General features: G+C 33.4%; 1 protein-coding gene across 3 annotated transcripts in view; it reads left to right on the top strand.

Moving 5' to 3' along the window:
* Window positions 1-26668, top strand: part of LOC150075847 (N-acetylneuraminate (7)9-O-acetyltransferase) — a 156865-nt gene that overhangs the window by 60007 nt on the left and 70190 nt on the right. For 2 of the 3 annotated variants that reach the window (XM_090388141.1, XM_090388140.1), the window contains exons 7-9: window positions 1990-2078; window positions 9409-9502; window positions 17433-17541. In XM_090388141.1, the coding sequence (XP_090244267.1) occupies window positions 1990-2078; window positions 9409-9502; window positions 17433-17541 (292 nt within the window). Of the gene's footprint in view, window positions 1-1989; window positions 2087-9408; window positions 9503-17432; window positions 17542-26668 lie in introns of all 3 variants that reach the window. The other variant, XM_090388142.1, reaches the window with a different exon arrangement.

The following is a 26668-nucleotide window of genomic DNA, read 5'->3' as shown; positions in this document are numbered from 1 at the left end:
GCAACAGACATTCAGGAACTTATTGAAACTCATGCAGATGAACTTACAATAGAAGAGTTGGATGAATTAGTAACAAGGTCAAATGAAAACCAAAATGATCTTGAGGAGGAAGATCTCGACGTTGTTAGACCAGAGTTAAATAGTAAGTCATTAAAGGAAATCTTTAGCCTCTCTATACAACTTTCAGAAAAGGTGGTGGAAACGGATCCTAATTTGGAAAGAAGCATCAAGTTTAAACGAGACCTAGAACAATTACTCTTGCCTTACGGGGAAATTCAAAAGGAGCTCAATAAAAAAAATGAAGAAACAAACTTCGATTATGAGTTATTTTTCGCCCAGCAACCCATGTTCTTGATATGTTTTTGAAAGGTTTGTTTAAAATGTCTAATAAATATGTACAGTATTACATTTAATAAATTGTTTATTTTCATTTCGATGCCTTATGCTTGTATTTTTCTATGTACTCTCTACGTTTGTCTATGTACATAGTCATATTATGTAGGTAAATACACATAATACGTACAGACAAAATTTTAGACTAATTTTTGTTATATATTTCATACTTTGGAACGGAACCCTTTTATTACTATGGGTGCCATAACTCAGTATTCGCGGAATTTCTCAGGAACGTAACTCCCGCAAATAGCGGCGGTTTACTGTAGTTCAAATTGGCTTCACTACTCCCCCTTGGCATTAATGTAGTTTCAGTAGTAAAGATAGTTGCAAAATACCTTTTTCAACTTGGCTACTATTTTGGCCAGACCATCAATTATGCTGCTACTTTGGCCTTCCAAGAGCATATCAAACTTACATTCTGCTGCTTTGCATTTGCATATGAGTAGAACTCCTTTTCTTCTTAACTCTCTTTGCCTGTGATTTTTATTACATATTTTCTTATGGTTATCATACAAAGCAGCATCCCTGTAACTATCCTGTGTTTTTTATTTTGATAAGTTAAATCTTTTAGCTCTCTTGTCATCCATGTTATCTTTCTTTTGTGTTCCTTTTAAACTGGAATGAATGTGCTTGATGTCTCCAGGGTAAATTCATTCCCTAAACACTTCCCACAAATGCATTCATATCAAATATTTTATAATAATAATAATAACTCCAGATTTAATAGCACAGAAGAAATATCTGAGTCCACTGTATCCCACCTCTTTCCCTTTGACCATCAAAATTTCTCTAGATGATACCCATTTTATGACATTATGATCACTCCCCATTATTGATTCCTGAACTGCCATGTTTTTGATCCTTAGTGAGAACTAGATCAAAAGATTTTTGACCCCTTTTGCTTTTTCTAATATATTGAATTTAAATAGCAGTTATCTAGTTGATTCGAGAAACTATTCCCAGGATATGTACAGTGCAGTTCACAATTTCCATTTTATAAGAGGGAAATGTCAGGTAAAACTATAAAAATTTATTTAGTCTAAGGGAGAGATAGTATTTTCTATAGTGGTAGTACCTTTTTACTCCTTTTTACAAAACTTAACTCTCAGCTCCATTATGTATTATAAACACATTCTGAAGTTAGCTATTCTTTAAGCCTTTTTTTATTTTTTAAAAAAAAAAACCTGATTCTTATACTTTTTTACACGAAACAGCATCACTGAAATTTGTTTTGATTTTTCCTACTAAACTTTCAGCTAAGAATTTTTCATATTTCTGAACGTATACACTGATAATTAGCAGGTGTATATCTTCAAGGTTATGCACATCTAGATTTTAGTGTGGTTAAACAATTATGGTCTACTCTCATTGAGAATTGCTGCAATTCTATTTTATTTTCTAAATAAACTTTATTTAAGACAATAGTTGTTAATGAGAACCATGAAGAAAACTGTTGTCTTGAAACAGCAAACAGAATCTTGCATAGTGAGTTGTTTACTTTTATTTTAAGAAAGTAATGAGAATTATGCTAACATAATGTATATTCACAAATTTATATATATAATGGTGATACTGTGTTATTATTTTTTGAAGTGGAGTATTAGCTATTGCCATGATGATGCATAGAAAATGGCAGATTAGACAAGTAAGAAGATACACCCTCGTGGATGGAGAAAATCAAGGTACGGAAGTGTAACTGCTTTTCTTCTAGTTAGCAAATATGTGTTTTTAGGCTTTAGCCACTTTGTCATCTACTAATGATTGCTTAATGGATTGTTAAATGTGATTTACATTGTGCAGTCGAGGTGACTATAGTGGAAGTATAGTGGAAGTCATATCACTTATTAACATGTTTATTGCTTCCTCGTGTAAATATGAGGCACTGGATTTTTAATCCATGTGGAGGGGGAATCATCCTACTTTTAGAACTTCCAATTTGATAGAAGGAAAATTATATTTTTGTCAAGCAACCTTGCCAGAGGCTGACTAATTCAGTCCTAGTGAGAAGAAAGCCCAAAAATGTCTCTGCTCTCTCCAGTCCACATTAACTCAATCCCGTGGTTTTCAACCCTAGGTCAGAAAGGTCATTGGAAAAGCCAGCAGCAAAAGTGTTAATAGGGTTATCATATTCAAATATGTCGATAGTGGCTTCAGTATAAGGAATATAGAAAATACTATTCGGTATTTAATTATTATTAAATAAAGTTATGAATTTAATTAATAATTAAACAAATGAAATCAGATATTTATTATTATTAATTAAATTTTAATATTAATTAGTATATAAAAATAAATAAATGAAATAGATTAGAAAAATAAATTAACTACTTAATGCAATTAAGTTGGTCTTAAACCTGCCAGCCAGAAAAAACTGCCAGCGAAGGTAAAGAAAGCCAACACGAGAACGACGAGAAACGTCGGATAACTTACGCAGAAAATTAGTTTCCCGATACGGCACTCTAGTACTGCTCGCTCGGTAAACAGACGGTAAGTGTTATCAGTCTGGTGCAAAGTCGAGAACGATATATTGATTGACAGTTTGGTGTGGCAAACGATGTGCTGATTGGTGTGCGAACACAACACAACACATGATAACATCGATTTAGTAGCACTCAGAAGCACTAGTGGTAACTTGCGCTAATCACACATGTCCTAATGAACGCTTTCCATAATGGTGAAAAAGGGTCAGGTTACCTCCACTTGAATCCCATGGGAGCTTGAACCCCTCCTGAAGTTGGAGGGGGTAACCTAACCCTTTTCTTTAGAATCACAGTCATATTTAGAAATACATTCATAAAAAAAATTTTTTTGACTATTTTTATTTTCTTGTTCAATAATATGCCCTAATGGTGAAAAAAGGTCAGGTTACCTCCACTTGAATCCCATTGGAGCTTGAACCCTCCCGAAATAGAGGGGGTAACCTAACCTTTTTTCTTTAGAATCATGGGTGGACTAGTGCATAAATTAATATTTTATTACTGTACTTTTATTTTAAAGACACTCATGCGGATACACACATATCATGACGTCAATCAACACCTCAATATATATAAAGAATCTTTCTTTTCCTATTATTTCCTAACCTAATGTTTAAGGTTAGGTTACAAAATATAACGAAAAATAAAGAAACCTTTTCCTTTTTTCGTAACCAAACCTAAACAACAATATAGTAAAAACACAATATAGTATGAACTCTAAAAATCTGCTTTTAATAATGAGAAAAAAAAAACATAATGAAGAAGATAAAAATGAATGGAACAAAACTTTTATTAATTTAGTTTTCATCAAAAAATCAACCAATGTTTTATTTTCCTTACAAATTTCTTCCATCTTCAAAAGATTCATCGCTACTATTACCCGTTTACCATTCATCACAAAACTATTATGCACCATTCTTTACTCATAAATACACATCATAATGCCAACCAATGAGTACACGGTAGCTTGTCATCTGTCGCGTCGACCACCAATCATTTCATCGTTTGCCACGCCTACCTGTCAATCAGTATATCCTTCTCGATTTCGGCTCCAGACCGATAACACCTACTGTCTGTTTACTGAGCGAGCAGCGCTAGAGTCCGGTGTCGGGAAACTAATTTTCCATGTGAATTATCCGACGCTTCTCGTCGTTCTCGTGTTGGCTTTCTTTACCTTAGCCCAAACTGCCTTCAAAATGAGTTGCACTAGTATTGCACTTCCTTCAAACAAATAACTTTTTTTTTTTTTTTTTTTTTTTTATGTCATTTGTTTCAAAAGGTTAATCTGCCATTTATTTGAAAGATGAAACATTGGCTAAATTAACCTTTTTCTGATATAATGTCATCTCATCTCTAAAAGGTTAATCTGCCAGTCACACTTCCCAGTTATTTCACACAAAGGTATTGGAAAGCAATATACCAGGGCACCTCATTATGAAAGCAAAGTTTGTTCTGCATTTCAGATTCCCATTTGTTATGCCCTACTTATTGACACGCAAGCACTATGCAGTCACAGTAGTGGTCCATTGATATTTCGAGAGCTCATTATATAATGTGCAGAATATTGGCCTGAAAAAAATAAGTTTCAAATATTTGATAAACTGCAGCCCCAGTCACTTTTCTGGGGACAAATAATTTTTTGGGACAGGCAGTTAATTCCATTGAATCCCCCAGGAATATCTGGTAACCTTACTTAATGTTATATATGCTGTTATGATAACCTCTCATACATTCTGCAGATTGTAGTGCAGTGTGACTTTGTATATCAGATTCCAAGTTTGTTAGTTTAATGTGATATTTGATCACCTGAAATACTTGGATGGTACTTAATTTTCCAGCTAAATTATCTCAGTTTAAATGCACTAACTGGAAAATCTTTCAATTAGGCACATCTAAAATTAAATAGAAAGCCAAAAGACAAGCAGAATTTCAAGAAAAAGCATAAATGGCATGAAATTCAACATTCCCGACTTCTTCAAACTAGTAATTTTGCAATATACACTTAAGAAATACTAGTTAAACAGATTGGGATGTGGCCATTCATGCTATTTATGAGAGCTGCGTGTTGACTTCTATCCAGCCATCCATCCTATGTATATAAACCTACAGTTGCAGAAGTGAATACTTAGGAGCTATCATTAATACAAACAGGTTTTGAAAAGAGGTTTTCCACCCCATTGAAACTGGTGAAAAACAAATAATTGACTAAGCTTTTTCAAATCTGAATGCTCCCAACTGTGACAGATCCCCTTCCCCAAAATCTTCTCCTCAGTTCCACATCATACTAGATGACTCCTAAGAAATTCTCATTCTGAAGTCTGCTACAACTTTTTTTGCTTTTTGGCCGATGCTGTATAACCTTACTTCCTTGTATCATTTGCCACTACTACTAACTTCAAGTGCCGAAGTATTTCGGAACTGAGGATGATGTTGCTCAGCCTCTACTTATTGAACAGTCACCCTGTGTTGTCATTTGTCACTTGCTTCCAAGTTTTTCAGGCTTCCAAGAACTTAGGTTCTTTGTTACAGCAGTTCTCTGTTTCTGCCAACTACTATGTTGATTTTACTTTTGATTTGTAAAAAAATTGTTTGTCTTAATTATCTCTCTAAGGTTGGGTTCAAATTACAGTCAACTCCCATTATAGTGCTTTCGAAGGGACCAGCCCTAAGGAGTACCATAAGTTACCATTATAGGACCAGATGAAAAGAGTGCTAAAAGTGAGAGTATTAAAGTGGGAGTTTACTGTATTTTTTCCCTCCAGTTTCTATGAATGATTGAACTGTTTTAATAATTTTATTCCTGCTAATATTATTCTCTGTTAAAACTATTCTCCAATTAAGATTGGTAGTAAGTTATATATTTTTCTGAAAAAAAAACCTGTCAAGTAAACATGTGAGACTAATAGTTTCTTCATCATTGAGACTTTAAATGCAACTGTTACCCTACACATGGTGTATCAATGTGTGTATCTTACACAATAGTCATTTTCATTTATTTTACTCTAGTTAAAAGCAGTAACTCATGGGCTATATTAACTATTTATATTTTGTTTTCCCTATGTAAAATCTTAAGTCTTTTTATTGTAAATAATTTTCATGCAAAATTTTCTACAACCTTTATTTAATTTATTCTGAAATTCTTCAGTATCTTGTAGGCTAATATTTAACAGCATGTACTTTATCCATGTTCATAATAAATAATGATCCAATTTTTACATCTCCCACACTAAACTTTGCCAGTAACTTGCATTCTTTTATTAAATGGTCTGTGAAAATTACAAAAAGAAGTGGCATTTGGGTGCATCCTGCCTCTCTTCAAGTTTAACTTTAAACTAGTTTTCAGTGCTTCCTTCAGTCTTTACTCCATATTTATTATTTTTATACAAACTTTTTATTCCTCTTACAAGATTATCGACGATGTCAAATTTTTCTGAAATTTGAGAGAGCAGATTTCTAGGTACCCTATCATACTTTATTTTCAAGGTAAACAAATCCTAATAGAGGATTTTGTATTACAGTAAAATCCCATTATAGGGAGCTTCTTGGGGATGCACAAATCATTTTGTTGTGTCAAAAGTTTGTTCCAATGAATATCACTGAAAATTATTTCAAAAGAAATGTTATTTGTTTAAATAAATTCTGTGTGACTTTTCTAATATATATATATATACTATCATTGAATTATATTAACATAAATTAAATTATAATAAAGTGAATATATAAATAAATAATTAGGCGTTCATTAGAGGCAGCGACATGCAATTCCTCCATATGAAGCTGAAATACATCCAATATTTTAAATAAAATAAAATAAAATATATATATATATATATCCAATATTTTAAATTAAATAAAATAAAACATAAGCCAGTAGTATGGCAAAAACTGTAGAGCGAAAATTAACATAAAAATAACCCAAATAAACAATCGAACAAAAAGAAAGAATAGATATAAATAGTAGCCCATAAACCCTTGTATAATTTCGAACTTTAAATCCAATTAAAACTATACAAAATTTAGACTAATGCCAATTATTTATTAATTTAGCGGTACCCCCCCTCCCCCAAGAGGTACCAGTTCCGAAAGACGTGAAATATCACCAAAAGAGGGTTAAAGGAACTACCAAACGATAACAAAATCAAAATAAATTAAAATAAAATAGACTGACCATCATGCCCCATATCGACAGAGGACCACGAGGCCAATAATGGTCATGGAATCGCTGCATTCCAATCGCTATACAAATCGTCGCCATGGTGAAAAGATCGAAGTACCAATTCACCCTCCCTCCTCCGATCGATCCACCAATGCAGAAGATTTGCACGGCGGTGGTCCTTATGCAGCGAAAAATGAAATATAGAACAGACAGCACTCTAGAGCAGAGCCACACCACTGACATACTGTAAGCTGAATCAGCTTATATAGAAGAAAAAAGAAAAATAGATGGCGACACAGGCGTTGCTAAATTAGCATATCGACCCATTACTATTGAATTATATTAAATTGTTATCGTTTGGTAGTTCCTTTAACCCTCTTTTGGTGATATTTCACGTCTTTCGGAACTGGTACCTCTCGGGGGGGGGGTACCGCTAAATTAATAAATAATTGGCATTAGTCTAAATTTTGTATAGTTTTAATTGGATTTAAAGTTCGAAATTATACAAGGGTTTATGGGCTACTATTTATATCTATTCTTTCTTTTCGTTCGATTGTTTATTTGGGTTATTTTTATGTTAATTTTCGCTCTACAGTTTTTGCCATACTACTGGCTTATGTTTTATTTTATTTAATTTAAAATATTGGATGTATTTCAGCTTCATATGGAGGAATTGCATGTCGCTGCCTCTAATGAATGCTTAATTATTTATTTATTTATTCATTTCATTATAATTTAACTTTATTTAATATAATTCAATGATAGTATATATATATATATATATATATAGATAAGTAGATTAGAGTATGAGTGGGGTATGCTGATCTGTCAGATGTAATTTCAATGGAAAAAATTAAATAAGTGCCTGAAAAATAAAGACAGATTAAATAAAATACTACAAATAGTACTTAATGCTATAGTTCCTAAGATTTTAACTCCTTCATCAAGGGTCAGCAGCCAAAGGAAATACAGCAAGAAGTAAAGCCTCTGTTTCTGATATGAAATATACATAGCAGGCGGAAAAAGTGAGCTGATGTATATATCATAGCTGACCCGACAGAGACCAAAATGAAAAGGAATAAGAAACAAATCAAATCTAATTAAAATTAAAAGTAAAATGCAAAAATCAAGATAAAATGAATCCCAATGAAAATAAAATTGAATAAAATAGCAAGCAACCCTAAGTGAATTTAAACAAAGGAAATGTAATATGAAGATGAAAGGATATAGTCAAAGTAGGACAATTTATTGTGGTGCCAAGCAAGAGCCGGTGAAATGGGCTTGAGGGAAGCGAATGTCAACAAGGCTGTGTCGGTGACCAAAGAAGTTAGCAAATTAGTTCCCAGCATATTTATAACACACTAAAGTAACCCTGAGTAATAGGGAGAGAAGGTGCAAATAGGTCAAAGTAAAGTTTACCCGTGTGATGGGGAATCAGCAATTAAACAAATGAGGCGTATTGACCAGTATAGGAGAAAAATCCATAACTTACAAAGTAGCGTTAAAAGACCCTAAACTTTGTTGGAGACGAAAAAGTGAGAGATAGCAGAAAAATAGCATCTCGAATATTGCTTTTGGTCAACCTAATCGTGCACGAGAAATAAATAACACAGGGACTGAGAACAGAAAAAAAAAAAAGGGAATACAGTAGTGCTTGGGCAGTCTGGGGTTGCAAAACCCGTACCAATAGTAGGTCCCTCGACATATGCCTCGTGTTTAAGTATCAACACTAATTTGGGTATTTAGTAATTAATATCAACACTAATTTGGGGCTACCCAATGCCATTAATAATTTTTCCAATAAAATTTTTGTTGTTGTAAACCATTACATTTTAGGCACAAACTGACTTTGAAAATAATTCACTGTATTGAAATTTTTATCAAAATTATTTTGTTCAGACAAGACACAAATCACCAATAATAATTTTAGGTGGTAGATGACTTTCATCAACCGGTGAAATACCACCACTTTGCTTATTGGAGGCTTGAAGTGGTGAAACCCATGTTTATTCTCTAGAGCAAAGTTTCCGGCATCCCCCTCCCCCCATACTTCTCCTTCAACCCATGCACGGTACTAAGTACTATAGGTTTTGATACCTTTCGTGTTTGGGGTTTTCATAAAAAAAAAAAAAATAAAATAAGAGAAGTTGATCATGACTTATAATTTATGTTAGTGCAAAAAACTTGATCATGCATTCTGAAGACTATTCAGTAGTATTAACCTCTTCTCGAAGATACTTGCATAGACTTCATCTGATACACTAAGGAGTGGAATTTCTCTTTTATTTTCACATTGAGTTAATTGTATTAATAATTAATTGTTTTTATTATCATTTTAATGTGACAATTTTGTTAAAAAATGTATTTATACTTGTTTAGGAAAGTGGCCAAATTCACAGGGTTCATGGTATGAATTATTTACATCTCTTGGCCGTTTAGGTATCATTGCAGCATATTTTTATCTCTGTGACAGGTAAGCAAAACATTTTTAATAATTTTGGCAAAGAACATTCTTTTTCTTATTGTAACATCTCTTGAAAATCATTTCTATAAATGCATGATTTTTATGTAACATAAACATCTTTTGGTTATTCTTTATTAAAGGAATCTGTGTTGGAAATATTTCATTATTTTAGTAAGATATGTGGAATAATGTATGTATGAAATGAAGGAAGGTAATTAATATCTAAACTTTGTAAACTAGGCTTTTATGTGGTCATACAGAATATATTTTACAAATAAATGAAATGATGTATTTTAAATAAAAGAAAAAAAACATTTTAAAAATAAAAAGAAATTTTTTTTTTTCCTTTTCCCAAATAGGCTATGTAATATTAAAGGCATACCTTTGAGAAATCAGTTTGAACCTATACATTTAGTTGTCATTTATTGTTTCATAAATTTGTATGTTAAATATAGTTTTTTAAAAATCTTTTTTAAATGTTATTCTTTTTTGCTTTCTCATTGAGAAATTAGGACCTACCAAATGCATTCCAACAGTCAGACCTATTTAAGCATTCTTATCTTTGTGTGACCATGCTATCTACTGTCAGGAATTGGATATCCTATGATCACTCAATTCTTTATTCCTCATATCGTTTAGAGAAGTTATGTTCAATTTGTATTAAGATGCATCATGAACACCTTTTGGTTATTCTTTATTAAAGGAATCTGTGTTGGAGACTTATTTCATTATTTTGTTAAGATATGTGGAATAATAATGTATGTTGTCCCACATGTGCAATACATAATTAGCACATTTTGTATTCCCTTTTCTGAAATGTAATTTAAGTCCTCATTAATTGTTTTCCATTGTCTTGACAACTCTGTAAGTTACATTCACTGCATTTTGGCTATTTTCATTTCCTAATCATGTGGTGCATACCAAGTATCTCAGTCAACGTCTTGTGAAAACTGTCAGTATGACTGAAGGCTTTCTGTTTATTTTTATCAAGATTATTTATAGTAAAGTATCATAATTTGGTTAAAAATTAATTCATTTCCTACATTGGTAGTTAATTATTTCTGTATAGTGCTTGACATTTTAAAGCTAATTTCTTTAGATCTTCCTCTCTGCAGTGTTATTAATAACTTAGTCTGACAGGAAGGACATTAGAAATAACACGAAGGTGCTGTATTGATTATGAAAAAAAAAAATTTTCGGAATATGGGATCACAAATTATCTAGATAGATCTGTCTTCTTTTTCTTAGCAATGTTAATAACCTGCTGATTATATTATATTGTAAATATAATGTTAGTTACTCTTTTTACAGTTAATTGAAAAGTATAGGTAGCAACATGTATATTCTCCCCTGAGTGCTTGCCTGTACGGTCATAAACCAAGCCATCTTATTAAATTTCTGTCTTAATTTGATTTAATTAGATTGAAAAAAGTGGAAACTTTTGCAAATAAATATGCGAGATCAGTGCCACTATGGAAAAAACTTTCTAATACTTCTCAAACTTCATTCAGTGTAGTTAAACTTTTCTTGGGCATGATCTTTTTTAAACTATTTTATTTTAGTTTATACCAGGGGTGGCAAACCTATGGCACGTGGAATTCAGGGCATCCCAAAAAAAAATTTCAAAATTTGAAACATCACTCCAGGAATCCCCCCCCCCCTGAGTTGTGACCTACGCACGCCCATTCTCTCTGCCAGCAATGTACTGTCATCACACCATTCAGCAAATAGCTGTTTCCATGCACAGTGATTTGTTTGAAGTCTAAGTGGTGAGATGTACTGACGAAATTGTATATTAAATGTCTTGAATATCGCCCTCTGATGGGCACGTGAGGGAAGTTTTTTAAAGGATTTAGCCAATTTTGGCATACACCCTTAAAAAGGTTTGCCACCTCTGGTTTATACTTTATAATCATGCTTCATTATTTTGTAGTCAACAGGCTCTGCTAAAAGATTTTAGGAATCTAAAAGAAATTAGTATCTCGGTTCACTTCTGCTGAAACAACATGTACAATCAAAGCTGAATTATGATTTAGAAACATAGACACCTAATGTTTTCTTATTACATTAGTTATTGTTATCATCATTATTTTATTTATTTTTTATGCCAGCAGCACCACAGTGTCACAAAATCAACACTAGACATTTAAAATTTAAGACAGTATAGAGAGCACTATACTGTGGCCAGTAACTAGCTCTTTAATGTGCAATTCAATTCAATTTAATGTGCAATGAATCATCTTTAATGTGCAAGCTGTTTATCAGTTTAGGTACACTTTATATTAAGCCATTAGTGGTTTTTGTTATTCTGAATATAATTTCATGGTCTAAGAAAGGAACACATACTGCTTAAAATATGCTCGCTCGCGCTCTCTCTCTCTCTCTCTCTCTCTCTAGAGACAAATACAGTAACTAGTTCCCCTCTCTGCATTCTCTTCTGAGAATTATAGATGTTTACTTTTGTCAGTTTATAGGGTGAAGTTAATGTTTTGCTATACACAATCTCTTAATATCTTCAGGAATATAATCACACATGTAGTATATCCATAACCATGCTAATAATGAGGTGCAGTGTATCCAAGTTGCACTGCATTTGCTAAAAACTGGTTGCTCCATGTGTGGGAACATGAAAAGGAATTGCATTGCTAAATATAGATAGATAGATAGATAGATAGATAGATAGATAGATAGATAGATAGATATAGTAGTAATATTATAAGTTTTATAAACAAACTGAGCAGATGAGAAAAAAATGGAGAAATTTTTGAAAAGGATCGTATGTCAAATGTTCCAAAATGCACAGGGCAGCAGTAAAGGAAGCAAAAGAATATATAAATATGTAGTTTGTAACATTAATACAGGGTCTGCAAAGATGGATATGAGAAGTACATATAGTGCCTGAACTAAAAGGATATAAAGGATAGTAGAAAAAAAGAAATAAAGTAGTAACATAATAGGTGAAAGAATGTTAAAATCCTAGTGTGATTATGAATTAAGATAATTAAGGGCTTAATTAACAAGCCAATAGGAAGAAGTGGGACTGGAAAAAGTAAATATACAAAATAAATTAGAAAGGGGTATAACTATATTTAGATATGGGTGGGCAATTTTAGGAAAAAAAGTCGAATATAGGGATGGCAAATATGCAAAAATCTGATGGCAGTTAAAAAGAAAAATTGATACATGGCCAGGCATTTCATCAGGGGACTACCCCTGACCATGTATCAGGAACTGCATTTCCAAACTTGTCCATAGTACAAGAAAAGGGGAAAAAATACAAAAGTAAAGCTCCTGTCTTAATACTATCAGACAAGGTAGTCCTTACGTAGTGTAAATTTAAGTTTATAAAGGATAAAAATATAATACAAACAGTGTTTACAGTGTGGTATGGGGAAAAAACAAACTGTGTAACAATACAATTTATAGTACAAATGCAATTTGAAGGAAAAATTTTATAATGTGAACAAGCAAATGGTATAGGGTGAGGTAAAAAATTTTTGAGGATGGGGAAGGGGAGATAGAGTGGTTAAATGAAGATGGAAATAGCGATAATATGAAGGATAATAGGAGCGTTCATATCACCCTCGTATTGCACTAATAGTTTTATGAACGGGAAGAAAATAGAAAAAGAAAGCAAAAAAGATAAAAAAAAAGTGCAGAAAAAGTAATTAAAATTACCGAACTTACTGGGTGTGTAAGGCCCAACCTTAAAGAAAGGGTTCTGGTATTTGTAAGAGTTAGTAAAAACGGGTGTTAATACCATAAGCTTGTAGAGAAGAAAGGCAAACCAAAACCGAAACCAAAAGTAAAATGTTACCTGGAGTAATTAAACAAAGCAAAGGTGAGATGACAAAGCGTAAAATAAACGGCTGATGGTGAACGCACAACCCAGACATAAAGTGAAACTATAACAGGTTATAGTATTATATAGTAATGACACAGACTTACTAGAAAGCTCTAAAAATGCGAACAACAGGGATGACCTCTATCGTTGATACTGGACAAAATAAAATGTACTATAGAATAAGATGGTAAAAAAAAAAAGTTAAGTGCAGCCATTATCAACCCACTGCAGGATGGAAGCCTCCTCAACAATTCATGCTGAGGGAAATGGACCATAATCTGCCATGCTGGTCCATTGTGGGTTGGCAGATTGACCGTATTCAGCAGTCAGGGGCTTGAACCCCGGTCTACTCAAAGAGCGTGTGCTACTGCACTCCCGCTCCTGACCACTCGGCTACGGAGGCCTTAAAGGTCTAAATAAAACGGCTGAAATCTGGCAGAATGAACAAATAATTTTAATATATTGATGAAGGAATATGTCAGACTAAAAGGAACAGTAAAACCAGGATTGTTAAGATTCACAGTGAACAGGAAATGAACATCCATTTAAACATAGGTTATAAGACCAATGAAATAAATCTGGTAGATCCAACGAAGCAAGAACAAAAATTCCTGATGATCAGAGAACAAGGTCTACTAATCAAGTCTCAATGCTACCATATTGGCTTGCATCTGTTGAAAGAAGAAAAAGCATTCACTTTTAGGGGTACATCTAAAGTTGAGTGAAACTATTGAAGAAAGTAACAGTACATCAGTCAAAGGATATAAACCTTGTTGAATCCAAAGAAGCAAGAAATGCCAGAGTCCGACAGCTACCAAAAGCAAAATTTATAACCCAAGAGTGACGAAGTTGATATCTTATAGATGAAATTTCACATCATCATAAAAGGCCAGATTATATTTAGCATGGGTCAGGTTACAAAAGCAAACAGTTAAAATAAATTGCTGCCAGATGTCAGAGTAACAAAGTAGCAAACCCAGTGGTTATCAAGAGATAAAACATTACTAAATAAATCCAGGAACAAAAGGCCTATACCAAACACTGAAGGAAAAAAAAAAAAAAAACATTTTAAGGAACAAGGGTAGATTTACACGTAATTCAAAGTAGATTAAAAAGTAGAATTCAAACTAAGAAGGTAAAAAACTTAGTGAGTAAAACAACAGTGAAATCATTCCGAAAAAGAAACTTAAATCGGAAATCATGAATAGTGATTACTTACTAAGTAGTAGAAATTCCACCAAATTATATACAACTGTACAATACCTTTAGCAAGACAAGTGCCTAGTAAGTCATAATTGAATTTATTTTTAATTGGAAGTGAAACTATATTGAAACAGTATTTGATGAAAAAGGGAGGTATATTGTTTTTTAAAAGCTTATTATAAAAATCTTGTATTGCTTTGCTGAAAAGGGTATTATTACTACAAACGTTGGCTAATTTAATAGCTTGTGTACAAATAGTATTTTTGTGTATTTTATAAGAAATATTGGACTGCCAATTTGTGAGGTAAATGGCATCAAAGTTAAATTTATTTCTTTTATCATATAGGTAAATATGATAAGGAACTGCATCATTACTAAGTGTAATATTCAGGTCAAGGAAGTTGGCTGTGCATTTAGCAGCATTTTCTTTATTAAGTTTAAGTTCTGAGGGATAAATAGCTTTTGCTAAGAGTTCAAAGTCTGTATTTAATACTAAGATGTCATCTACGTACCTGAAAGCTAAAAGTTTATGATTGGGATTGCTTGTTATATATAAGTCTTCATAATAGTGTAAAAATAGGTTAGATACAAGGCTAGAAATTTGTGAACCCATAGGAACTCCAATATTTTGTTTGTATGCTTGTTTGTCATCGAAAATGTAGTTATCGAGTATGCAAAGATTGACAGAGTTGTCCCAAGTATCCTTGTTAATATAAAATTTATCTTGGTATTTGTGAAACAGTTGTTTAAGCTGTTAAAGTTGTTTGATATATATTAAATATAAAATAAAATATCACTGAGTTAAAACCAGGAGGAAAAGCGGAAAAATAAAAATATGACAAATACGCTTTTCCTCCTGGTTTTAACTCACTGGTATTTTTTTTTTATATTTAATATCAATTTAAGAATTAGGTATCTGCTACTTTGCACGATGCTGTTCTTTAAATTAGAGCCACTTCTGTTTTATATCTTTAGTTAGTCTTGTTCTTTACACATCCTACCTTACCTCTGTCTACTTTTTAGTCATAAATTTAGCATGCATTTTCTCATATTTCTGTTATCTTTTTCCTCTCGGCTTTTGGCATTTGTGTAACTTACACTTCCAGCTTCACATTTATACTTATATATATACATCTGCATCCTTTGCTGCTGCTTTGCACTCTGGTACATTTGTCTTATCCAACCTGTTTGTCATATCCAACCTAGTTTTATTTTTCCACTATTTCTCCTGGTTTTAACCCACTGCTATTATATTTTATATCAGTTCAGGAATTAGCTATCTACTGCTTTGCGTGATGCTATTCTTTGAATTACAACCACTTCTGTTTTATATCTCTGGTTAGTTGTTTATTGCACAGCATGCTATATTTCTACATGCTTTTTAGTCTTAATTTTAACATAGCTTATTTATATTTCTATATTTTTAAAATGAGTGTTTGCACCATCATTTTTGAAACATTTCGTTCCTCTCTTTGTTTATGTATCTCTATACACTTACTTATCAAAATTGACTAAGAGGTCACTGGTTATCAATTTTTACAGCTCCCTTTCATGTTAGTTTTATTACTATATATTATTAATGCATAGAACTGCTCTTATGTGTTACTGATTCGATCACATTTATCATATTGACCGTGTGTTTGCACTGTCATTTCCAGCCCCTACTTTCTATACATCAGGTTTAGATTTTCAAGTTTTTTACACTTTTTAGCTACCATTAATTTTAAATCTCTGTTTTATTCAATTTTTTCAGCTTTTGTTTCCGACTTTTATTGGCTGACATTGGTGTCCAGCCTTTTGCCATTTGCTTGCTTTAATTCTTTTTATTCTCAGTTATTTGTACTCCTAGCTTTGGTTTTATTTTTCCTTTTACTTTTATTTTTAATTTTAATTTACCTTACCTTATCTTATCTTTTATTATATACACCGCGTTGGGACCAGGGCCAGATTTCCCATTAGGCACTGTAGGCACAGTGCCTAGGGCCTACGAAGGAAGGCAAAAATTAAAAAAAAAAAAAACACAGCAGTTCACTCTTTTCACTGTGACTAACAAAAAATGAGCTGAGAAATCGTGTGTGCAATCGGCTCTAGGAGCTTCAATTCAGTACGCGTACGCTATCTAGTGACTGTTCTCGAAACTAGAAAAATTGAAGTGATGGTCGCTCCGACAATTGAAGTAGTTTATCATTTATTATAGTTGAAATTTGAGCCGCCTTAATTGACACGATTCGTAGTCAAAGTGTTTAAAATAAAAGAAACATTTAACTCCTTTTTTTTTAGCACATTTCGGAATAAAAGTGCCTAGGGCCTACGAACGCCAAAATGGTTGGGACTACTCTGGTTGGGACTACCTTGTTTATAATGTGTTATACCGCTTTCCCTTTTTTGGTCTTGTTTTCTTAAATTTCTTCTTTTTACACTGTTATAGATAAGTATAGAAATGCAGTCCTTTGACGTATGGTCAGGTGTAGTCCCCTGATAAAATACCTGATCATGTATCAGATTTTACTTTTGTTATCATCAGATTTTATTGCATATTTGTTCTACTTCCCCTTTTTGAATTATAGCCAAATTTGCCTGCCTTTATCTGATGCCAGTGTTCATTACTTTTATTTTTCATTCTTATTTAATATTTTTATTACAGGCCACTCCTTTTTAATTGTCTTTATGGTACAACCTACATTTTCTATATATTTTAATATATATTGCTGCAATTTTACTATTTTCCCCCAACTTGTGAAGAAAGTGCAGTATAAAAATAATTATTGTTGAGTATAAGTTTTATATAAATAGCATGAATTTAATGAAATTGTTAAAAAAAAATCCTGTGTAATGTAGATTTATATAAATAGTTTTCTATATAAAGTTTCTTAAAAATTGTTTTTATTTTAGGACCAATTTTTTCATGAAAGAGAACAAGTATTACACTCACTTGAACTTTTTTTTACCTCTGGCATATGTTTTTGTATTGGGACTCTTCTTTACAGAAGAAAGTCAACATGTAAGTTTCACCAAAATTTCTCTAAGTATAATACCTCTTCCCCAGTATTCAGTCATGTGTCTCATCCATCCTTATAACGTTTTAGAAATTAAAACTGAATAAATGTGATGTAAACAAATCATATTATCGGTCAGTGAAATCATTAATAGTATACAATAAGAGTATGGCATTGAATAACATAAAATCAAGTGTTAGAATGGTTGGAGTAGTGTGTTGGTATTTTTCATTTTATTTATTATTAATTTTTTTCTATGTGTATATGAAGTTGTAGACTGGTAGTATTTCAGGATTCTTGTTGAATTATGTCTTCAGGCATAGAAGAGAAGCTCCTGATTCTCGGCAATGAATTAATGGGACTAATTTTAATGGGTCTTGCAACAAGTTAAATTTATTTATATAGTTTCTGGTATTTGTGATAATTATTTCAGTATAGAATTTTCTTTCTTGAACTTTTGGATGGCTTTCCTCTCTTTATAGGGACAGGTTATTCACCTTCTTGTAAATCTTATGGCCAAAAATTTTATAGATTTATAGTGCTTAAAAATTGATTGCATTCTGTTTCCTGTGTCTCAAATTTTACTGAGGCTTGAATGGAGGTGGACAAAGAAATCCAGTGTAGGAATGGTGCTCCAAATAGGGGTTAAAATTTAGGACTTTGTTGAGAAATCTAAGTTCTACATTTGGTCAAGGCTTGGAATAAGGTCGATAATGTATTCATTAATCTTGCTGTTTGTGATGGGGATATAATTTCTCACTCTTGGCTCCCTTTATGGTCTGATGATAGGATTTTGTAAGAATACTGAAACATTGCCAGTCTGCAACTGTAGTGTGAATTGGTGCTTGTAGCCGGTATTACCACTAAATGCACAGTACTTGTATAAGAGGGTTTTTTTATTTACCATAATTGTTTCCCATGAACAGCTAAATAATGTCTTTGCCAAACTACAGTAAATATATTTTTATAAAATTTTTAAAAAATGTGGCACTAGATTTGGAGACAACACAAATGTTGGTTAGTAAATAAATGCATAATTATAATATACACTTATGTTATATCATAACTATTATAATTTAGTATTAGTGTCAAATGATACAAGAAAGCAAGCCTATAAAGCATCAGCCAAAAAAAAAAAAATCGCCCGCCCATTCACTCTGATAGTTTATTTGAATTACTTCCACAACAACAAATAAAAGTTTGTTACAATGATCAGCCACCTGCTAGCTCAAAGCAAACTTCCACACATCTATCCAGTAACAATCCTTTCTCAATTTGAATTTATGCCTCATGTAGGCAGTCTGAGCAGAGGAAGAATGCCATCAGCATTGAGTTTGTCGGTCCATTCAAAGGCTTAAACACCTCAATCAGATCACCTTTAAATACATTATCACAGAATGATACTGTATTTAAAGACTAAATGCACAAGGCATAATATGATATGGGTTTAAATTAACTATATAATATTGTTATAGATATGCCATAATTTACCCATAAATTTAATTGCATACGAAGTGTAAATGCATCATTTAATTTTATCTCTCATAACAGTATCATTCTGTTCACTATTTGACATCTCTCATATTGTGGAATTAACTTTGCAACTGTGATGGCTTGTTTGCATTATCAGCGTGGGGTGGGGTGGGCCCACCAACCGTTGAGTAAGCCAACAAGCTTCGAAACGCGTCTAGGTGGTGGTGCCCACTGAGAATAAATAACAGTAGCCTCCTCTAGTAGAGAAGCATTATTTATTCAAAGTAGTGCAATACCTGGTATCTCGTGAAAGTAGCCACAATATGAGATAAAATTAAATGATGCCTTTACACTATGTGTATAGTTAAATTTATGGGTAAACTATGGTGTATCTACACTGATATTATATAGTTAATTTAAACCCATATCATATTATGCCTTGTGCATTTAGTCTTTAAATACAGCTGATTCACAATGAAAATCAACAAAACCAAACCAGAATAAGCTTAAGCTTTATAAAATTGAACACTGTCATTTTGCATTGCTAACTTTTATTTATTTTTGATAAATTTTCAAATATAATGTAGAGTGTAATACTGTTAAGTAAAAAAAGGTGAAATTGCCAATGTAAAAGGAAAATTTTGTTAATTATATGTTGTTTGAGAAGAACGATCTTGCAACCCAATTGCTAAGACTGCAAACCAGTCTTGCCAGTTGGCTTGCAGTGTATCTACTGCTAATGTAGGATGTAATGGCTTTAAATATCCCCGCTGATCTAAGAAAAGTCCTGCTCTATGGTCTTGGCTTTTTTTTTTTTAAGTGTAATATTTCATTTACTGGAACACTTCTGTGGGTTCTAAATCTGATTCAAGTGGCATAATCGTGAAAACTTTATATACAATATCACTACATACAATAACATTTTATTAATATTCTGATTGATACTTGTATTAGTTTATCTAGAACTTGAAGTGCTGTAAGTTTTTCATTAAATTATTTATAAAAAATCTAAGTGGAGCATATCAGATGCAGTAGAGTAGGTAAGCTACAATTTGAAAGATGCAGGCTGAGAGGAATAGTGGGTAAAGCTTCGAAGTCGTTTTGCATGATAGTATGGAATCTGTATGGTGTGAGATAGTTGGAAGCAAAGGTATAATGAGAGTGGGAGTAATCTACAGGCCAGATGATTGCGAAGATTATGATGCCTCTACATGCAAATAGAATGGGCAAGTAAGCGTGAATGTCTTATTATGGGTGATGTTAATTTTTCTCTAATTGATTGGAGCAAATGGGAAGGAAACTCAGCAATAGGGGACAGAATTTTTAAATAAACTAGATGATTGTTATTTGTATCCACTTGTCAGGGAAAGTACTAGAGAAAAGAATTTTCTAGACCTAATCTTCACCCATGAACCAGATGACATAATAGTGCTGACAGTACAGGCGCCAGTAGCAAGAAGTGATCATGGAGTTCTACGGTGGACGATGAAGAGAGGTAGCAGTAGTTAAAGGCAAAGGAATGGGTTATAATTTCAGGAAAGGAAATTACGATGGCTTAAAGTACCATGTGGCTTCTATTAATGGATAGATATCTCACAGAGAGCGAATACAATCAAATTATGGTATACCTTTTAAAACATTAATCACAGAAGCCTTGAATGTGTATATACCATTAAAAAAATACTCCATGAGGAGGATTCCAAGTTAGATGAATAACGAAGTTGCCAGATTACTTGAGCAGAAAAAGATGGCATGGAAAAGTTACAGAGCAATAAAAAGTACTGAAACCTATAACAGCTACAAATTGATCTGTAATAATGCCACAGTAAAGGTTAGGCTGGCAAAGAGTGGGGATAAGGAATTCTATGCATATATAAATGCAAAGAAGAAAAGGACAAACCAGATTGGTCCTTGAGGTTGTCACAGACATTCTCTCAGATATGCCAGACAAGCTGTACCTGGGAGTCTAAAACGCTGATGGAACTGATATTCAGGTGACACTCAGTTCAAGTGGACCCAATTTTGGCAAAGTCCGGACGGTCTGTGACAGCCAAATCCTCTGCTTGCACCTTCATGATGGTGGGACTGTTAGTAATCCTGGGTATAACCTCCATGCTCAAGCACATGGTGGGTGACCACCCAGGTGTGAGCAGGGTGGTTGTGGTGTGGCGCCCACACCACATGGAGGAATGCCGCCCCTCTGTGTTACCAGGCAGTACTAGGTGGTAGATGACTCTCATCAACCGGTGCAATACCATCACTTTGCTTATTGGAGACTTGAAGTGGTGGAACCCATGTTTATATATATCTGTATTAAGCGAAGAATTATTTGTAAATTTTAACATAGAGATCAGCACCAATTAATGCCATCTAAGTGAAAGATTATGCATTACATCGGTCTGTATTGATATGTTCTAGATATGATAGATTATGTTAGAGTAAAAATTTCCTAGATATGATAGAATATGGTAGAGTAAAGAAATTTTTTTTATCAGATTGGCAATGAGGTAGCAGGTTGAGTGAGATTAGATGCAGTCTGCGAAAGACCTGTGCGTCAAAAACGCCCAAGTAATGTGCAAAGGCCCAACATCGGCACTGTGGCAAAAACCTAGAAGTACAATATGTAATATAAAGTGAGAGTAAAACAAAATGAGATAAAACGTAAAGCAAAAGAACAAAAAAAAAGGTAGCAGTGGTAGTAACATAAATGGAAATATGATAGAGCAAAAATATATAAAATAAAATAATAAGGCAAAATTATAAAAGTTATAAAATGTGTTAATTATGGGTTAGTAGATATATTGAAAGGGACTTTTTCTAGGGCTAACCCTCTCAATATATCGGCCCATAATTAACGTGGCTATCTGTTTCTGTTGTCAACTGCCTGCAAAACTAGGTTCGAATATATATACGATAGTATGATAGTAATAATGTAGTACCATAGTGAATTAAGAAATTTAGCAGTATTATAAAATAAGGGCCGAAAGTTGATGATAAGAAAAATGTAGTAAGTAAATTAATTTGGAAGTAATATGATATCATGGCCTAATGCTGGTAATAAGCCGATTTTAATTAGCAGTATACGGGCGAGATGACTATTAGCCCGACAGATAGCATAGTAGCATAACGCATAAAATAGAGCAAGAGTTCCATCCGCTGTAGTTACATTTTTATATGATCTATGTTGAATAGGCAGCATGGGCTAAAGGAAGGAGAACGGAAATAGGATAAAGAATAACAATAGTACCTCAATCCCCCTTGAATTGCCCTAATAGTTCATGAGGTATGAAAGAGTAGGGTTATATAGTATATGGCTAAAAGTATAGAAAAAGGGAAGAATACAATTGTATGTGGGAAGAAACGGGGAGCGTAACTTCCCGTCCCTTAAAGAAAGGGATCCTGGTTTATGGTAAGTATCACATTGTATAAGATGTAGGAGATATATTGTAACAGAAGATATAATACAGACTTAGCATAATGTAGATAAGATAGACCAAATGGTTGATATATATATATATATAGAACAAACTCCTGGTGAAATATATAAGTAAGAATGCTTACCACCGGTGAACGTGAAGATAGAAAGACCGAGAAGTGGAGCACATGTATTATTTATCCGATGCTGGTAGATGTGGGCGCCCTCTGGGTTCGGGGGTTAGTGAAATAAAATCAGAAACCATGCCAAAAAACCGTAGCACCCTCTGGAATCTGGGTGTAATAACTAGTAAATCATATATATAATTGTATATATGATTTACTTGTAACAGGCGGCGGTGCAACTGTAGAACGGCAGATGGTACTCTGGAGAATAGCACATATAGAAAATAGCAAAATAGAGAGAAATAAAGAAATATAAAGAAATAAAGAAATTTATTCCTACCCATGGAACAAATATAGGTACTACTTTTTCAATGAATGTAAGCTATATGTGGCATGCCCCATGGGTAGTACCTACTATGTACATATATACAAGCCCTGTGCAGGTGAACAAGTAAATGATATTGAACACTCGATATAAGTTTATCATGTTGCTAGAACTTTGTCTGCAATAATATATGGGTTGAGGTTATTGCTGTTTTTTGTTGATAGCTATCAATATAGCTTTATGTAGGTTACATGTTATAAAGTAGTATGGGAATCCATTGTTAATTAATTCGGATTTGAAATCGATGAGTGTCTATTGTGTGATCTTCTTTATTGCATATGTTAATCCTTCTGATGCTTTGGCCCACTATGATGTTATTATGAATGCGTTTGGAGATATTTGTGTTCCAGTTGGTTAAGTCTATGGATTTGAAAGGAAAATCGTTACGTTTGTCATATAGTTTGATATGTAGTGCATTGTCTATTATGTGTAGGTCTAGGTCTAAGTAGGACGCTTTTTTTGGAGCTGCGTGTGTTGGTGCATTCTAGTACTAATTCGGGAGGGTATATAGTACCAGCTTCGGTGAGGAAGTTGGGTCTATTGATCACGATCAGATAGTCTATATATCTGTATAGTTTTAGATCTTTATTAAAATTGCTTTCAAAGTGGTGAAGGTATAGGTTGGCTATGAGGTTGGAGCTACAGGCATCCATAGCTATACCTATGTGTTGCCTGTATATGTTATTACCATTAAATATGTAGTTATTGAGAATGCATGGCTTATAAGGTCGTTCCAGTATTGTTGTTTGTATGGTAGAATATTTTTATATTGTATGTAGTAGTCGTTTAGTATATTTTTTAAACTATTGTGGGGGATACTAGTGAATAGATTCTTGAAATCGTATGTATGTATTTATATGTTCTATTGTATATTTATTCGTGCTTAAGTGGTTTAATATAGGGCTATTGTTGAGAATAATATTAGAATTAGTTATATGTCCGAATATGGCGTTAAGTATATGTAACAGTTTTTGGTGTGGGATTTTTGCGTAGCTGTCTTTACATGAGGTGATAAATCTGAAACCTATTGGGGATTTGTGGAATTTAGGTATGCAGTATAGATAGGGGAATTTGGTGTTTATGTTGGTTAAATTTAACTTTTTATGAATGGCAAAAATTTTCTTTGTGATAGTATTGCGGTTGTAGGTTATTCGTTTGTATGTGGGGCTGTTATTTAGTTCATTTAATAGTGTAGTTGTGTAAAATTTTTTACCTATAAAGCTGTAGTTGTTGGTGGCTTTATCTATTGTGGTTATGATGAACCTTTTATGTAGCTTAGTTAATTGTCGCTTAATCGTGGTTAGATCGAAACATTTGGATATTGATTTGTAGTGAGTTGAAAATATCTGTTTTTCGATAGCTTGGTATGTATGTGTTAGCCAAATGTGGAATGCCTCTATAGGTATATGGTGTTTATATGATAATTTTAAGCAAAAGCGCATTAGATTGTCGTGTAATTGTTTATTAATCTTTTTAATGTTGCTGATGGTAGTGGATCTAAATTTGAAACCGTAAGATAGCAATTCGCGTAAGTGTGGGTGAACTATGATACTGAGATCTCCCGTGATGATGTGTTTGTGGCACTTATCCACGTAAGCACTATACCAAGGAAAATGACAAAAACATTCAGCCTCGGTATCGCTCTTATCTAAGTTACAGGCAGTCTGCTTGTAGTTGCAAACGGTAAGTCCGAATGGTTTGTTGTAATAGAACCTGGTGCAATTGTGTGCGTTGTTAATAGGAAAATCATCTTTGTATATATTGATGAGTTTGTTTAAGAAGATATAATCCATTGTAGCCTTACTGAATTTGACACTGATATATTCATTGGTGGCCGTAGTGTTTTTACCAATCAAGAATTTAAAGATGTCCTTAAGTAGGTGGTTCAGGTGCGAGTTGTTGTGGTTATAGGCAGTGTTGAATTTGGCTAACACTCTGATTTTGCTATGTTTTAATCCGAAGATAAAGTTATGAATATGTTTGATATGTATATTAGGAGTATCCCAAGATACCAGCATATCTGTAAAGCTGCCAGTTATATTATTGGTGTGAGTTTTTTTATTGGTATTATTTACTTTTTTAGGTTTAGATGAGAGATGTTTTAACCACTTGAAATAGATTGCAAACGCAGGTATCTTGTACATTATTAGTGTAGCAATGTCCGTTAAATTTAGAGCAATTTGAGGGGGATTGAGGTACTATTGCTATTCTTTATCCTATTTCCATTCTCCTTCCTTTAGCCCATGCTGCCTATTCAACATAGATCATATAAAAATGTAACTACAGCGGATGGAACTCTTGCTCTATTTTATGCGTTATGCTACTATGCTATCTGTCGGATCTAATAGTCATCTCGCCTGTATACTGCTAATTAAAATCGGCTTATTACCAGCATTAGGCCATGATATCATATTACTTCCAAATTACTTTACTTACTACATTTTGCTTATTATCAACTTTCGGCCCTTATTTTATAATACTGCTAAATTTCTTAATTCACTATGGTACTACATTATTACTATCATACTATCTTATATATATTCGAACCTAGTTTTGCAGGCAGTTGACAACAGAAACAGATAGCCACGTTAATTATGGGCCGATATATTGAGAGGGTTAGCCCTAGAAAAAGTCCCTTTCAATATATCTACTAACCCATAATTAACACATTTTATAACTTTTATAATTTTGCCTTATTATTTTATTTTATATATTTTTGCTCTATCATATTTCCATTTATGTTACTACCACTGCTACCTTTTTTTTTGTTCTTTTGCTTTACGTTTTATCTCATTTTGTTTTACTCTCACTTTATATTACATATTGTACTTCTAGGTTTTTGCCACAGTGCCGATGTTGGGCCTTTGCACATTACTTGGGCGTTTTTGACGCACAGGTCTTTCGCAGACTGCATCTAATCTCACTCAACCTGCTACCTCATTGCCAATCCGATAAAAAAAATTTCTTTACTCTACCATATTCTATCATATCTAGGAAATTTTTACTCTACCATAATCTATCATATCTAGAACATATCAATACAGACCGATGTAATGCATAATCTTTCACTTAGATGGCATTAATTGGTGCTGATCTCTATGTTAAAATTTACAAATAATTCTTCGCTTAATACAGATATATATAAACATGGGTTCCACCACTTCAAGTCTCCAATAAGCAAAGTGATAGTATTGCACCGGTTGATGAGAGTCATCTACCACCTAGTACTGCCTGGTAACACAGAGGGGCGGCATTCCTCCATGTGGTGTGGGCGCCACACCACAACCACCCTGCTCACACCTGGGTGGTCACCCACCATGTGCTTGAGCATGGAGGTTATACCCAGGATTACTAACAGTCCCACCATCATGAAGGTGCAAGCAGAGGATTTGGCTGTCACAGACCGTCCGGACTTTGCCAAAATTGGGTCCACTTGAACTGAGTGTCACCTGAATATCAGTTCCATCAGCGTTTCAGACTCCCAGGTACAGCTTGTCTGGCATATCTGAGAGAATGTCTGTGACAACCTCAAGGACCAATCTGGTTTGTCCTTTTCTTCTTTGCATTTATATATGCATAGAATTCCTTATCCCCACTCTTTGCCAGCCTAACCTTTACTGTGGCATTATTTCAGATCAATTTGTAGCTGTTATAGGTTTCAGTACTTTTTATTGCTCTGTAACTTTTCCATGCCATCTTTTTCTGCTCTGGTGACTGGAATGGACGGTGTTCCA

The sequence above is a fragment of the Mastigoproctus giganteus genome, chromosome 13 (genome assembly GCF_048544385.1).
Source record: "Mastigoproctus giganteus isolate SK-2022 chromosome 13, ASM4854438v1, whole genome shotgun sequence".
NCBI lineage: Eukaryota > Metazoa > Arthropoda > Arachnida > Uropygi > Thelyphonidae > Mastigoproctus > Mastigoproctus giganteus.
This window is presented reverse-complemented; position numbering and strand designations above follow the sequence as displayed.